At 41.4% G+C, this 17,047-nt stretch overlaps 1 protein-coding gene across 2 annotated transcripts in view; it reads right to left on the reverse strand.

Moving 5' to 3' along the window:
* Window positions 1-17,047, reverse strand: part of USP3 (ubiquitin specific peptidase 3) — a 78,160-nt gene that overhangs the window by 48,167 nt on the left and 12,946 nt on the right. The window contains exons 2-3 of one of the 2 annotated variants that reach the window (XM_084781192.1): window positions 5,535-5,595; window positions 123-254 (exon numbers count right to left, since the gene is read on the reverse strand). In XM_084781192.1, the coding sequence (XP_084637318.1) occupies window positions 123-254; window positions 5,535-5,595 (193 nt within the window). Of the gene's footprint in view, window positions 1-122; window positions 255-997; window positions 1,063-5,534; window positions 5,596-17,047 lie in introns of those variants that run through there. The other variant, XM_084781193.1, reaches the window with a different exon arrangement.

The raw sequence follows: 17,047 nt of genomic DNA on the forward strand, positions 1-17,047 counted from the left end.
AGAGGAGAATAGAACCATAATGAGACAAGGAAGATTATCAAAAGAATCTTTCAAACAAAGAAACGTAACTTGTAAGAACACATTTGTGAAAACAAGACCATTTCCAGAAAACATTAACTTACCAGTAAGTGCTGTAGCTACTGCAATCCATACACACTGTGTGCTGAGCTTTCTCCTGCTTTTCCGATCTCTTATGGTTGAGTAAGGGCACCTGTGCATCTTCATAATGTTTTTTTGCATGGCCATTCACATACCTTACAAAGCCAAGTGAAATTTTTATTTTAATTTAAATATTGCTTTGGAAAGTAGTAAAAGATAAAATTGTTAACCAATTTTTAGAAGTCTTGAAAAAAATAATCATCTGGTGATATAGCAAGCTAAAATACTTACAAGTATCCTCAAATGTGCAACTCAATACTACAGTCAATTTTTAGTTACACCTAGATTAGGACCTAGCAAGAAAAGGCATTACCTGCCCAAATTGGTTTCAATGCTCTTTATACTATCACTAAGGTCTATTCTGATGCTTTCCCTATAGTTTTTTTTCTTTTAAAGGTTTTCTCAAATTGCTTGAATTATTAAATATTAAGTAAATAAATAAACTCTGTACACTAAATTAAACAAACTCCTTTAACAGAGCCATATGCCCTTAAAGTTGCACCTATAACGTCAAAGTCAGACAGTAAGTACAGCAATCGATGTTCTCCTGGATACAGCTTCAGATCTTTTCTCTGAAAGCCTCAGCACCAACACTAGTAGAAATACATTTGTTTAGAATAATCCAAACAAAACACAAATCAACTTAAGTTTAGAAAAACTGCGATTTCTCCATGTGAACAAATATAGCAGTGGTTGGTTATATCCCTATCAATTTTATAACTTTCTAACTCAGTTTTAATAAACCATGTTTTACTGTATGGGGGGTATAAAGGACTGTTCATGCCGTGTGCACAAGCAGACACCAGAAGATGACCGTGGCAGCAGGTTCCCTCCTTACCTGATCCATCCAGAAAGATCAGGCTTGGTGTAAGTGCCTTTACCAGATGAGTCATCTCACCAGCCCTAATAAATCATTTTATTATAAAAGGGAAACTAAAACCAGAGTATCCACAGGCATATGGTTTGCACCTAAATTCATCTAGCCTTTTTATATAGACTGTGGAATGCTGTCCCTGGCCTCAACTAGAAATCCCTTACGAACCAAAGCACCCTAATTCCTTGAAAACAACAAGTCTGCAAAAGGTGGCAATTACTTAAAACCTCAACTAGTAAAAAACATGCTGGTTCACTGGCACCAAAATAAACAGACTTAGAGAGCAGGCGGATTCTCTTAAGGGGCAGTAGTTAATCCAGAGCTGCGCTCTCCTGGGGAAGGAGTGGCAGAGCACGGCAGCTCAAGAACAGACCCCACCTCACTTTATCTTACACCCTCCCCAACTTTAAACCAAGGGTCCTGTCTCCCAAAGTAGACTCAGTTTTAAGATAAAATAACAATGGTATGTGCTTAACAGTAGTCTTTCTTTTTTTCTCTCTCTTTTTCGAGGCAGGGTTTCTCTGTGTAGCCTTGACTGTCCTGGACTCACTTTGTAGACCAGGCTGGCCTTGAACTCACAGTGATCCACCTGCCTCTGCCTCTCGAGTGCTGGGATTAAAGGCGTGCGCTACCATGCCCAGCTAACAGTAGTCTTTCAAAGTCAGGCCTTTCATACACTAGTTGTATGAGCTCAGTGAGTTAGTAACACTTCTGTGCTCGTTTTCTCGTCTGTGAATGAAGGTTTCAATGCATGTATCACACAGACTATTAGACAATTAAACCAGCTAGAGTGTGTGTGGTTACTGCACTAGCACTTTACCCTATACACTTAACTACTACTTATTCAGAATCCAGTGACAAACCTGCTGCTTAGAGAGTGAGCACTACTGATATACTACTGATAGAATGTGCTGTCAGGAAGCACTTCCTGTTCAACTGAAAAGGTGAGCTGGCCTGTGTAAGATCAGTAACCACCTTCACGTCCTGTCTTTTTAGCGCACCGTGAAGAGCGCCTTCCAACAGCAATAACAGACAGCATAAACACCTCAGGGCTTGGGAAACTGATCACCTTCACACGAGAAGATCAGTTTCCAAATGTACTCTCTGTTTAAATTGTTCCTGTGTGGCGGAGAACAAAGGATACCGGACATCGATGTATGGAGGTGTTGTGGTGAAGCCCAACAGAGAACTTAAAATTTTGATAAAAGAAATAAAATTAAGGCCAGGCGTGGTGGCCCACGCCTTTAATCCCAGCACTCAGGAGGCAAAGGCAGGGAGATGGCTATGAGTTGAGGCCAGCCTGGTCTACAAAGTGAGTTATGAACAGCCAGGGCTACACAGAGAGACCCTGTCTCAACAAAGACAAGCAGAAGCACTTCAGTTCTGCACAGCTTTGAGAATGCGAATGCAGTCAGGGTTCTCGGCTCCTCCAGAGGCCACAGTGGGCTCCCTCTCTACGTGTTGGAAGTCATATGCCAGTGGAAAGACCAGGACAGTTTTGAGAAGCAAACAAACTGGGGGAGATTAATGTTCTTGACAAATAGGAAGCAACAAACAATTCTCTGGGCTTTGGGAAAACAGATTGTAATTTTCTAGACTTTTGCAGGTGGATTTTCTTCTAGTCAAAGGCAAAGGTAAATTCACCCTTAGGAATGTGACAGACTTGTAGAGAAGCATGGCTAGACAGGTCACACGGACACTGGGGAGCAGCCTGGTGCTGGTCACACAGACACTGGGGAGCAGCCTGGTGGGGATGTGACAGACTTGTAGAGAAGCATGGCTAACAGGTCACATAGACACTGGACACTGGGGAGTAGCCTGGTGCTGGTCACATAGACACTGGACACTGGGGAGCAGCCTGGTGCTGGTCACACGGACACTGGACACTGGGGAGCGGCCTGGTGCTGGTCACACGGACACTGGACACTGGGGAGCAGCCTGGTGCTGGTCACACGGACACTGGACACTGGGGAGCGGCCTGGTACTGGTCACACGGACACTAGACACTGGGGAGAGGCCTGGTGCTGGTCACACGGACACTGGACACTGGGGAGCGGCCTGGTGCTGGTCACACGAACACTGGGGAACGGCCTGGTGCTGGTCACACGGACACTGGACACTGGACAGCGGCCTGGTGCTGGTCACACGGACACTGGACACTGGACAGCGGCCTGGTGCTGGTCACACAGACACTGGACACTGGGGAGCAGCCTGGCGCTGGTCACACAGACACTGGACACTGGGGAGCAGCCTGGTGCTGGTCACACAGACACTGGACACTGGGGAGCAGCCTGGTGCTGGTCACACGGACACTGGACACTGGGGAGCAGCCTGGTGCTGGTCACATGGACACTGGACACTGGGGAGCAGCCTGGTGCTGGTCACACGGACACTGGACACTGGGGAGCAGCCTGGTGCTGGCCTCTTTTCTAATTCTAGTTGTTGCTGCCCAATATATCAATTTTTCAATAACTTGAGACTATTTGCCTACAAGGAAGTTAAATGAATATTCTTTCAATTTAGTGTTTCAAAAAAATATGATGTATCAGCAGATCTGAGGTAAACAGTTTACTGTTCTTTACAACACCATCCCACTTAGTTTTTAAATTCTTGAGATTGTTACTAGGATCTGTGACATACATGGTAAGCTTTGCTCCTTCCATAATAGACCATATGTCTAAAGAAGTTAAATTTAAAACTGAGAGAAATGCGTATTTTTAGGTACACTAGCTCTATACTGTTAACTTATAACTAGTGTATTTGGGTATCATACACAAGACTGCTAATGTTAATGTCATCCATCAATAATTACACTTTTATCACTGACCTTTATGGGGATTTAATTTATTATTTGTCTTTTGTTTTGTCTTGTTTTATTTTGTTTTTTGTGTAGCCTTGGCTGTCCTAGACTCGCTTTGTAGACCAGGCTGTCCTCGAACTCACAGTGATCCACCTGCCTCTGCCTCCCAAGTGCTGGGATTAAAGGTGTGCGCAACCACGAGTATTTCAGGCTCCCCAGACCTGGAGACTTTGAAACCACAGCAGCCACAATTAAGATACACAGCACTGTCTAGATGTACTCTCAAGTGTGCAAGGGCAGATATTCAATTCCAGTACTCAATGTGAAAAATCAAGATAACTGAACAACAAAAATGTTTGTTTTCATGTAATAAGGGTTTAAAGTAACAACTGGAAAATAATCTAAATAAATAAAATATATTTAAATTCCTGTGATGTGGCTAAAGAAATTCAAAGTAGATTATCTCCATTTCTTCCTCTTTCCTCTCTACCCCCTTTTTCTTTCTTTGGCTATAGTTTTTGAAAGATCTCATTCTGTAGTCCAGGCTGTCCTAGAACTCACAACAGTCCTCCTCCAGCATGTTAAGTTACAGGTGTGAAAACATTCTGCCTAGCTCTCAGAGTAAATGACTTCTAAAGCTAACTGGCGGCCCTTGAGCTAGTGTTAGAACTAGGTAAGTATCTAAGTAATGGCATTTTGAAGCCAAAAATTATAAAGAAATGCTCAGGACTGAAATGGGAGTTCCTAAATCTACATGAAAAGCAAAACATTTGTTTTAGTTTGGTTTGGTTTTGAGGCAGGGTCTCATGTAAGCCAGGCTGGCCTATAACCCCAGCTGATCATAACCAAAGATGACTTTCAATTTCCTGTCTTCCTGAGAGTTGGGATCACACACATAACTACCACACTAAGTTCTGTGCAATGCTCAGAATAGAACCCAGGAAAGCACTCTACCAACTGAGCCATAGCCCCAGACTCGAAAGGCAAAATATTTTAATTGAATAATGAAATATTTGGTGTATCTCAGACAGAAATAAGTAACACAGAGGAGTCATTTTCAAAGGTAATTTCATTATCTGTAACTATTTAAATGTTTTATATAAGTCAGCAGAGGAAGTAGATGGGGCAGATGGCAAGTGAGACGGGATCAGCCTCACACTGATGCTGCTGAAGTAATGGAAACATGAGATTCCATAATACTACTATGAAGTGGGCTTTAATCTTAACCTAGTAAGAAGACTCCCTCCCGCCCCCTCCAGCCTGGTTTTTTGAGACAGGGTTTCTCTGTGTAGCCTTGGCTGTCCTAGACTAGCTTTGTAGACCAGGCTGGCCTCAAACTCAAAGCAATCCACCTGCCTCTGCCTCCCGAGTGCTGGGATTAAAGGCCTGAGCCACCATAGCCAGCAGTAAAAGATTTTTTAAAACAACCATTTTTTTAACTTTTGTTTCAAGATTTTAAGTTTCCTTGTTTCATTTCCCAACCAAATATTACTAGTAGGTTGTCTTAATCACCAGATTTTAATTCTGCATTGCAGCATAAAAGGATTTCCCCTAAATTTTCCCTTGCTGTATCAGACAACAAGTATTCAACCTGAGAGCACTACAGAGAATGGTGTGCTATGACTAACAAAAGTATTAAATGCACTTTTAATATAAGGTTTTGGGGCAAGTAGGGTAGTAAATAATAAATATGTCACGTACCTTCCACAGTGGACACTTGAACAAGTCAAACAGACCCAAGGGCTTTTGTTGGACCTGCACACTAATAAAAAGAAAAATACAACATAGCATTTGGATCGTGTTATTTCCATTCCCCCATCTCTAATGGTACCCTATGATTCCATATAAATCCCACGGCTGCAGAATGCTTAGTAAGTGTGCTCATACAGGTGACTGTCTACCTACAGCTGTATAGAAAGGGAACTTAAATGCACGTCCATGGTGTTGTGCACTTTAACTGATCCAACTCAAATAGCCTAGCCATAAATTAAACGTATGTACACTGTTTTCTTTATTACTTACTCTCTTTTCTAGTCAACAAGTTAATGGGCTGGTTTCTCATTAAAAGCATTTGGTAGGCTTTTTTTCCCTCTCTCTCTTTTCAAGTCTCTTTTAATCACATATGTTCACTATTCAGGTCATATGCAAATATACATAGAAACTTTTTTTGGTTTTTCAAGACAGGGTTTGTTTCTCTGTGTACCCCAGGCTGTCCTAGACTTTCTTTGTAGACCAGGCTGGCCTCGAACTCACAGTGACCCACCTGCCTCTGCCTCCCAAGTGCTGGGATTAAAGGCGTGCGCCACCACGCCCAGCTATTTAGTTAGAGGTATAACCTAAAGTCACAATTAAGACTAATCGTAGTTTTCTAAAAGTATTTTCTAATACAACAAATGACATGCACATAATTCTTGATGATGGTGTTAGCAAGACAACTGTTTTAATTTAAGTATTACAGCTTAGCCAGGCCAAGAGTGGGTATGGAAATTCAATTACCCAAAAGTCTAATTATGTGAAAATATAAATTTCACTCTCAATCATTTTAAGAACAGAACAGGCCATAGCATGAAAGTTTACGTTATATAAGGCCTTGTTATGAAAAGAAGCTTCAAATTACAAATAGGCAAGTTTCAGAAGTGTAACCATACTATGAATGCACTTCCCACAGAAATAAAACTTTTTCCAGACTCTTCTATAAGAAACTGGAGCATGTGTATACACACACACACACACACACACACACACACACACACACACACACAATGTTTACAATCTGAATTCAGAAAAACATAAAAACACTAGACCAAAAGGTTTTTAATATTTTAATATTAAATAATAAAGCCCAGGAGAAGTGCGAGGACTGGAGGCTGCAGACCCTCAGGGGTTGCGGCTGAGGCTCTACAAGAACTCTAATACCAACTCCACTTCACGGTGTCGTCAGGACACAACAGGAGCCACGTAGGGTGTTTCCTACACCTCACTGCACAGCAGGCTAATGTGCCATCTATAAAGTCAAGAGAAGGGGAGGGGTGGACTCACATCCTCCTGCCTCATAATAAAAAATTTCCACCATGCATGGTGGTGCACGCCTTTAATCCCAGCACTCAGGAGGCAGAGGCAGGTGGGTCACTGTGAGTTCGAGGCCAGCCTGGTCTACAAAGCGAGTCCAGGACAGCCAAGGCTACACAGAGAAACCCGGTCTCAAAAAACAAAAAAATTCAACTCTACTTTCTACCTAATTTTCTTAAAAGACTTAAACAAGGACTGAGGAGTAGGTTGGTGGGTAAGAGTAACCACTGCTTTTGCAGGAAAACTGAATGAGGTTCCCAGCACCCACATGGCAACTCAGAACCCATCTATAAATCCAGCCCTAGGGGATCCACACTGGCTTCTGACAGCACTAGGCATGCAAGTGATGCCGAAGCATGCAGGCAAAATACACTAAATAAACATGAATGGTTTTTTTTAGAGCAATATTATTGCTAATCTAAGGGAAACAAGATTTAACCAAAGAATAAATGTTAATGTAGTATAATTTTCTTTTTTCCTTTTTTCCTTTTTTTTTTAATTTTTGTTTTTGTTTTTTGAGACAGGGTTTCTCTGTATAACCTTGGCTATCCTGGACTTGCTTTGTAGACCAGGCTAGCCTGGAACTCAGAGATCCACCTGCTTCTGCCTCCTGAGTGCTGGGATTAAAAGCATGTGCCACCACACCCAACTCTATAGTATAATTTTCTAAGCCAGATGGTTTTCAGATGTTTTTCCTGCCCTCCATCACCTGAGAGGCAAGCACTCTACCACATTATCAGTAACCGCACCTCACTACAGCAGGACAGAATGTGTGTGAGTGGGGGTGGTGATAAGTACTTGAAATAAAAAACTACCACAAACACTGCTGCAATGGGGAAAAACAGCCTTACCACCACCATCCCACGTACATCCCAGAGCCTTACCCATCCCCTCACGCAGTCTTAAACCTGCCAACATTCTTAAATTTTAGCACCCCAAACAATACCTTTCTTTAAAATAAAGTTCATTTATATTTAGCTAATATTTCTGTAGCATACACTGTTATGCTAGAAACTATTACAACTTTCATGACTAGCCCTTCATTTAACCCTTTACAATCCCAGGAGGTATGAACTATATTCAGTTTATCTTAAAGATTAGGAAAAGAAGCCAGCTGTGGTTGTGCACACCTTTAGTCCCAGCACTCAGAGATGCAGAGGCAGGGGGGTTGCTGTGAGTTTGAGGTCAGCCTGGGCTACAAACTGAGTCCAGGACAGCCAGGGTTACACAAAAAACTAAAAGAAAACTAAACAAACAAAAAAAGATTAGGAAAAGATGCACAGGAAGTTATGTATTTTGCCACTTTGCCAAGAGACAGCTGGAATTCAAGCTCATGTGGTGCCTGAAGGCGCAGACTGGCACTGAGCAGTAGGTCTCAAACACTGCTTTCCCAGGTCTTGCTACTCACTTTGCCCATGCTGGCCCTAAATTCTCAATCTTCTTGACTCACCCTGATAAGTGTCCAAATGATAGGCTTAAACTACCCAGTAAGGAAGGCCTTTTGTTTGTCTGTTTGTTTGTGGCCCTCTTTCGCCTGTACATAGTGTCTCACCGTGGTGGCCAGGTTAACTGGGAACCCTTCAGTCTATTGTCCTGCGTCAGCCTCCTGCGTAGCTGGGACAAAGGCATGTACCACATGTGCCAATGGACCAGCTGCATTACTTGGCTTCAATTCTGTTTTTCAAAGATACCTTACTCTAATGCTTCTTTGTCTGTACTTGCAAAGAAATTGTTTTAAAAGTCTGAATGAATAGACACTAACAAATAAAAGCAGTTACATAAAAAGAACAGTCCAAGAAAGATAGGCGTGGTGGCGCACACCTTTAAATCCAGCAATCTGGAGGCAGAGGCAGGAGCATCTCTGTAAATTTGAGGCCAGCCTGGTCTACAAAGCGTGAGCGAGTCCAGGACAGCCAGGGCCACACAGAAAAACCCTGTCTCAAAAAACAAAACAGCGAAGAAAAACAAAACAAAACAGTGTAGGGAACAGAAATATATGAACCTGCTCTCACTTTCAACTACACCGTCTGAAGTGTTTCAAAGTACATTACTTCTCTCATAATAGCAATTAAATTTTAAAATATTGGCACTATAAATTTATACTAGCAGATTTATAATTTTTAAACATTAGTGCTAAATTAAATAAAAACTGAATATTATAACTATGGATTTATCAAAATATTTTAATATTGAAGTATTTATACACATTCCACATAAGATCCAACAGTAAAAGTATTTTCCTCTTGAAATTGAAGATTAGGTTGGCAACAGTCATTAAGGGTCTATAAATATAAGCAGAAATATAATGAGAGTAACCCACTTTCCCTGAAATTAAGAACAAGGCATGTAATCCTCTGTAGGACTTAGATTTCCAAAGAACAAGACTAGAGTGGAGTTCTTAGAGCAACAGGAGGCAGCTACAAGGTCAGAAGAGTACACCAAGGAAGTCTGCAGGGCTAGACAGACATGAAATCAGGGAGAAGGCCAAAGAAGTGTGCAGATGTGCCGGGCAAAGCCTCAAGGGAAGATGGCAGAACCCAAAGTTCAAGGCCGAAGCAAGGAAGACAGTTATGAAGCACAGTGCATTCTTCTCCTTGAAAACCTTTTCCACTCGTCTCTTTTTATCTTTGTCCTTTTCTTCTTCCAGGCTGGCAATTAGTCTCTCTTGAACCGTTAGATGAGTAAATTATCTGTTAGTGAAGTGAGTTGGGCATTTGTTGTAACAGTTTTCCCTTTCTGCTTAATTACTCTGTGGTTGTTCCCACAAAGGGTTCTCCCTTCTCATTGCCTGACTCTGTGTCAGCCCTGGGCAGCTGAATATGACAGAAGTCATTCCACACAAATCCAAGTCTTATGAAATCCAACCCTTCCCCTTGCTATTGTTTGGAATGTTTGTTCAAGGGAAGGTCAGCCACCCTGTGAGAAGTCTGATGACTCTGAAACAGACAAGAGACTGGAGGAAATGACATCATGGGAGCACAGAGAAGCAACCATTTCTATGGAGACGTGTGAGTTAGGATGTTCTAACTACAGACACTGATGAAATCCTAGACATGTAAGCAAAGCACACAATTACTTTGAATTATTTTGAGTTGCTAGGATGTGGTGACAGATAACCACCCAGCATGATTCCTATCTGCCAAGCAGCTCACCAGCATTCCTGGCACTATTGGTTAAGTGAGCAAGGGAGTTTTAAGGGATCCCACCCAACAGGAACTGACGCTGCTGTCCAAAGGGTCAACAAGCTCTCTGCAGGAGAGGCAGTGAAGGGTAAGGCACAGCAATCTATTCTGAACTAAGCTGCTTTATATTGGGGTCTTTCTGCATGGAGCAGTATTACAGAAACTCAAAGGCTCAAACCCATGTATGTTCCCAGCCCTAACTCGGATTCATTCTTTCATGAGGATAAGCATCACTCTTAATTTTTCCCTAGATTACATTTTAAAAAGCAACTCAGTAGGTCAAGTCTTCAAAAGTTCCAAAGCACCATTCCTCTAGAATACCCCGGTTCTGTGTGGAGATTCTTAAAAAGCAGTGTAGACAATCGAGGACTCCCTTTTCTCCTTCAATCCTTTTGCCTCTCTGGATTATGTTATACAATAATTATTCTGAGAAACTTCAGCTTGTGCTAAAGATTCTTGGAAAATTCTTAATAATTTTAAGAATAAGATACCTATACCATTTATTTCTAATTCTGACTTCACTCCAAGAGTTCTGATATTGTGACTTGATTCTCAGCACACCCAGCGATGCCTGATACACACCCTAACCAGAACCCCAAGATTGCTGAGGACGTATTAGACTTTCTCTTAAAACTCTTACCAGGAAACACGGTTGTCAGAACCTCTGCTTGCATTGCTTGAATAAGGTAAAAGCCTTAATCAATGACCCCTAGCCCTAACAAAAGAACTCCTCCTTTTTTTATACATAAAAGTATACGGAATAGAATACGTTGCCTTCACAGGAATTTAATTATTTCTGTAGACACCAAGCAAACATGCTATAGTCTTATATCTAATGATCCAAGCATGGACATTAGAGCCATAATCCACTTTTTTTTTTATTCTGCTGCTTTAGCCTAGCAGAAGTTGGTTCCAGAGGCAGCTCTTCACCACCAGATGGGACATGGCTACCTCACATGGCTATGGTACAAACTTCATAAGAAACATTAAGCAGCTGGGTGTGGTGGTGCCTCCCTAACTCCAGTTCCAGGGGATCTGACACTCTCTTCTGACCTCCACAGGCACCAAGCATGCATGCAGTATAAAACATGCATACAGGCAAACTATTCATATAGAGAGAATAAATAAATCTAAAAGGAAAAATAAGAATATTTAAGGGCTAGAGTAGCTCAAATACCAGACCCACTGAAATACAGAGAACTCAGAGACATATGGAACTGATACCAGATCTTGGTTTGCCAATCTAATCCACTGAAATATACCTTGGTACTTATTCTGTTTTTGATTGGTTGGAGAGAGAGAGAGAGAGAGAGAGAGAGAGAGAGAGAGAGAGAGAGAGAGAGAGAGAGAGAATCCCCACCATGTTCACTTGGATGTGTGGGTCTCTGCAATTTTTTTAAAGATTTGTGTGGGCACATGTGTGCACAGCAAGCATATCCCACACCCGTGTGAAGGAGCCTACAGAGGCCAAAAGAGGGTACCAGATAGCACCGAGCTGGAGCTATAGGCAGTAGTGCTCCCTAACAGCAGTGCTGGGAACCAAATGCCAGTTCTCTGGAAGAACAGCAAGCACTCTAACCATTGAGCCATATCTCCAACGCCTTCATCTCATTTTTTATATAGGGCTAGGGAACCTAGAACTAACCAATTCGGTTAAGGTGGTTAGCCAATAAACTAACCAGGGACTTAAATTGCCTCAGGTGACCCCAGCCTCTCAATACTGGGACTACAGATTAGCACTGCCACACCCAACTTTATGTGGGTGTTGAGGTGCTGAACTCAGAGCTTCATGATTGTGTGTCATGCACCTTACCTTCTGAGCCATCTCTCCAGCCTGGTAACTATTCTTCTTAATGCACTGTCAGTACAATTATTAGTATACCAACAAATGGAAATGTCAAAATTCAGACTTAAAAATATGATAAAGTCTTGTTTTTTCTTCTTGTTTGAGATGGGGTACCCAGCAGGCCTCTTAATGCATCCTTCTGCATCAGCCTCCTAAGCGCTGAAACTGGAAGCATGTGCTACACCTAGCTTCTTAATATGAACTGTCCTGTATCTCAACATCTATTATGGGTTATAGGTCAGGTCATTTCCAGATGTTTTTAATTTTTAACTTTTATTTTAGCAAAGGAGTGAATAGGAATGATTTCAAGTCACACAGATTTAAGGTATGGTTACCAATGCTTCTGGGCCAGCAGGCTTTATCATCTGAGTCTCTTTAAAAGCAACTTTCTTTGAGGCGTTAGATGCTTGACACTGTGCTCTGACCCACCTTCTAACCTTTTCCATGTCAGGGCATACACAGAAAACTGTAAAACTGTATGGTTCATACAGAGGAACTGAAAACTTCTCAGAGGCAGAGGTGATCTGCTTTGGGAGCTCCAGCCACCCCTATGCTAAGATCATCTACCTCAGCTGGAGAGATGGTTCAGTGCTTATGAGCACTGGCTGCTCTTCCAAAGGACCCAGGTTCAATTCCCAGCACCCACGTGGCAGCTCACAACTGTCTGTAACTCCAGTTCCAGGTGATCTGACACCTTCACACCAATGCACATAAATTAAATAAATTATAAGATAAATAAATAAAAGTAATTAAAAAATAAGGTGGGAAGTACTAGAGGAAAGCAACTGACATTGACCTCTGGCCTCCACACACCACCACCACACCACACCAAAAAAAGAAAAGATTCCTATAAATATGGATTGATATACAAGATAAAATGTTAAATGATTAAAAAAAATTCAGAAAGCATATATAGTTTGCTGGCCCACCCGGCTGACAATTCTTACTTAGAATTATCATACATTGAATTATATAGCTTTATGTAAAATTTTAACCTTTGAAACAATGTTAATGGTCTGGGTACTCAAAATATGAAATAAAAGCAGCAAAGATCATGTGAAAAATCTAAAATGAAAATCAAATACACACAAATTAGCCAAGCTGCATTTCAATTAATCGTATGGCAGGGGAGGGATGACTAACTCCAGCTCTGAACACGCTTTATATATTACTCACATACAGACAAACCAGCCATGTGTAGCTCCTCAAGTCTACTGACAAGAATGCTTTCTGCAGTGGTGTGGGCTAGCTATTCTGGAACTACTGTCTCTGATCAAAGAATTCAGCAAAGGAGTGTACAGGCTAGGGTGATGAGAACCAGGTTCTCAGCATGCAACGTAAGCAGCAAATACAACACACCCACAGTGGTAGACATACCTCTTCATTCATACTGCTAGCTTAGATCTTTTGCTGAGAGATCTTAGCTTACAAACGTTACTTCCAAGCAAGACAAGTGAGGGCTACTTGGAGAGAGAACTGATTCCAAGGCTAGAGTAGACTGGGTACAAGATGAGCACGGAGCACCTTGTAACATCAGGGGAAAGGCCCAAAAGGACACATCAAAATCACAGGTTAAGAAGGCTCCCACTGGCCATATCTAAGACAAGCTGAGTCTCAAAATAATGACAACAGTATTACCGAATAAATGAAAATCTGTGCCTGTGCTATGATGTGTAAGCAAATGCATAATCAGTACGGGAAAAAGGAAAACTCTTCCTTATGGAATACCAACCAACACATGTGGAGGAAGTATTACTTAGAAAACCACCATCCTGAGTCTATCCTAGTAATAACTCATTCTGTCAAGAACAATTGGACTGGAGAGATGGCTCAGAGGTTAAGAGCACTGTCTGCTCTTCCAAAGGTCTTGAGTTCAATTCCCAGCAACCACATGGTGCCTCACAAGCATCTATAGTGAGATCTGGTGCCCTCTTCTGGCCTGCAGGAGTTATAGGCAGGTAGAACACTGTATATGTAATAAATAAATTTAAAAAAAAACAAAAAACGAGGGCCGGACATGCGCACCCCTTTAATCCCAGCACACGGGAAGCAGAGACAGTCAGATCCCTGTGAGTTTGAGGCCAGCCTGGTCTACAAAGTGAATCCAGGACAGCCAAGGCTACACAGAGAAACCCTGTCTCAAAAAACAAAAACCAAACAAAGAAACTATAATCAAAAAGAAAAAGAAAAAAAATTAGTGCTATCCAATTTACCTTATAGTCAGTTAATAGGGCTCCAGAAAGAAAGAAGGGGGGAGGGGGGGAGTCCTAAGTTTCAGTAAAGAAATGTATCAATTTTAACACACACGCACACACGCTACCTAACTTGAGGGTATGCATGGGATTCAAAGCATACTGAGTGCTAGCAAGATGGCTCAGAGGATGAAAGCACCTGCCACACCAGCCTGGAGGCCGTGTTCTCCCCTGAAGCCTACATAAATGCAGAAGAAAACCAGCTCCACAAAGGCATGCTCTGACCTCCACACACAGGCACCTCCCCCATATAATAAGCACACATAATAATAAAAATTTTAAAGCCTACTAAGTATTTATGATAAATGAAAGAAAAGCATACATGCCAAGACAAAACATTTTGAATTTTCAGAGCAGCAAGGCAAAGAATAAAAGGATGCGTATAAGAGGTGGCTAGAAAGGCATCGGGTTCTAACGGCAGCACAGTGAGCCTGAGTAAAGGAACCATACCTCTCAACTGGGAGAATTCTTCTCCAATAACCCATATTCAGTCAAGCTATCACTTTAAAGAGATAATAAAAAATGCCTGACTTGTAAACCATCAAAAATTGACCTTCCATGGGAAGGGACCTATGTAATATACTGCACCAAAGAGTGGAAAAAACAAAGAAAGAAAAAGATACGGGATCCAGGACATGAGAGAGCTAATGTAAGAGAACAAAGGGACTAGAACCAATTATTCCCAGTGGGAGCAGAGGACAGAGGGCTCTGGAAAGGTCTCCAGGAAAAGGGGGACTATCTGCCCTGCCACAGAGGCAGGAACACAGTACCAATCACCACCCTTGACCAATTTATAAGAACACGAGAGAAAACGTCTAAAATTAAACAATTCTAAAACAGACAATGGTTAAGGAAAAATAAGTGTTGAAAAAGAAAGAAAAATTCGTCACTATGTTGACCAAAATGTGTTATCTAATTATGTTAGGGAGTGAATATAGGCTACAACAGGATAAACAACAGCCGTTTACCACAGGAAGTGGGCCAGGAATAAAGCCTCACACTAACAAATAACTGTGTCCTGACAAGTGCTCAGGTAATTAAGGGAGAGCACACATACCAAGTAGAGCAGGAAGACGGCTGTGGACAGCAGGCCTGACAGTAGAAAAGGAAACTGCTTGTCTATTCAAACCCCTTTGAATATAGGTACTACTTTTCTGAAAATATGAATTAATTTTTAAAGAGTATAATAGTCATATCAATTCATAACTTGCCTAAATTGTATTTTAATTTAAACATTTGTCAGGACTGGGGTAGAATGCTTGCCTAGTGTGTACAAGAGCCTGGTCCAGATCCCAAACAGTGTACTAAGAGGAGAGACGGAGGAGCCTAAAATCTATTACAAAGCATAAAATTTCAAATTGCAGTTCATCACTTGGGTGCAGGGCACCTACTCAGTCCCCATTACTTTTACACTAGCTTGTCCTTCTCTACTACAGCAAATATAACTTCAAAGTCGGCCAGATTTTATCATCTGTATATTAACGGATCCAGATCCCCACAGAGCTGGAGAAAGGGCATCTGGCCGTGCCAACTCCCACGCGTCAAGGCAAACTGATCCATAAGGCTCACTGCCCAAAAGCCTCAAGTAATTTACGTCTATTTTTAAGAGGACATCTAAAGTCAGTTTCCAACATCATGTAGAACAAAATGATGTATGAAACACAATTTCAAAACTTTAATCTGCTGGGCCAGGCATGGTGGCACACACCTTTAATCCCAACGCTTGGGAGGCAGAGGCAGGCAGATGCTGTGAGTTCAAGGCCAACCAGGTCTATAAAGAGAGTTCCAGAACAGCCAGGGCTATTACACAGAAAAACTCTGTCTCGAGAAAAAGAAAGAAAGAAAGAAAGAAAGAAAGAAAGACAGACAGACAGACAAAACCCAAAAGACCCTGTAACATGCTAAACAAACCTGTTATTATTCCTTCTATGACAAACTCAGACTTGTTCAGATCTATTCTAGTAAAAAACATCTACAACCTTGTTTCTACTCTGCCAGTCTTCAGCTTAAATCCTTCACTGAGTCTCTACCTAAGTGGGAACCAATAACTATTAAAGCCCCAGCAGATCACTAAATTAGTCAGAATGGGATACTTCTGTGTCTGGGAAACCAGACACAAATAGCTACATAAAAATTACTAGGAGTTTAATATTGCTTCAAAAATAACTTCCCCTAAGAAGCTGATTACACAAAAAATGAAAACAAAAGCCATGAATCACTTCAGAAAATCTAGCATACGTATTTCCATGTATTTAAAATAGCAAGATCTGATGCAAAAATTCTATGCCTCTGCCAACAATCAAAGCAAGCAAACACAGTTAAATTGTAATGATATTTTAAAAGAAATAAGTCAATGTAAGCACTATACAATTATTATTTCAGAACAGCAGCAAGAAAATATTTGTATATGTATTAAGGAAGAACTCCCTCCTATGAGTATATAAAACAATGATAATTACAGACCTCATTTTAAAAATATTTAGTTTTTGTGTGTAGATGCTTTGTCAGCATGTATATCTGTGTGCCCTGTGCATTTGGTGTCTGCAGAAGCCAGAAGGCATAGGATCCTTTGAAACTGGAGTTAGGATGGTTGTGAGCCACATGTGAATTCCAGGAGTCAAACCCAGACCCTCGGGAAGAACAGTGAGTGCTCTTACTCTCTGGCCAATCTATCCAGGTCCCGAGATCTACAGACCTCTTAGTATAAGACTTTCTTCAGAAAACAACAGGTTTAATGCTTGCATTTTACATTTCTTTCTAGTTTCTTTTGATTTTGTAATAAAGATTAATGCTAAAGCACAAAGTGGGGAAATTCCCATACTAACATTTACTGCTGGGCTGGGCAACTTTATTCTTTTAAAACTA

Source organism: Acomys minous, assembly GCF_964271855.1.
Source record: "Acomys minous genome assembly, chromosome: 5".
Lineage (NCBI taxonomy): Eukaryota > Metazoa > Chordata > Mammalia > Rodentia > Muridae > Acomys > Acomys minous.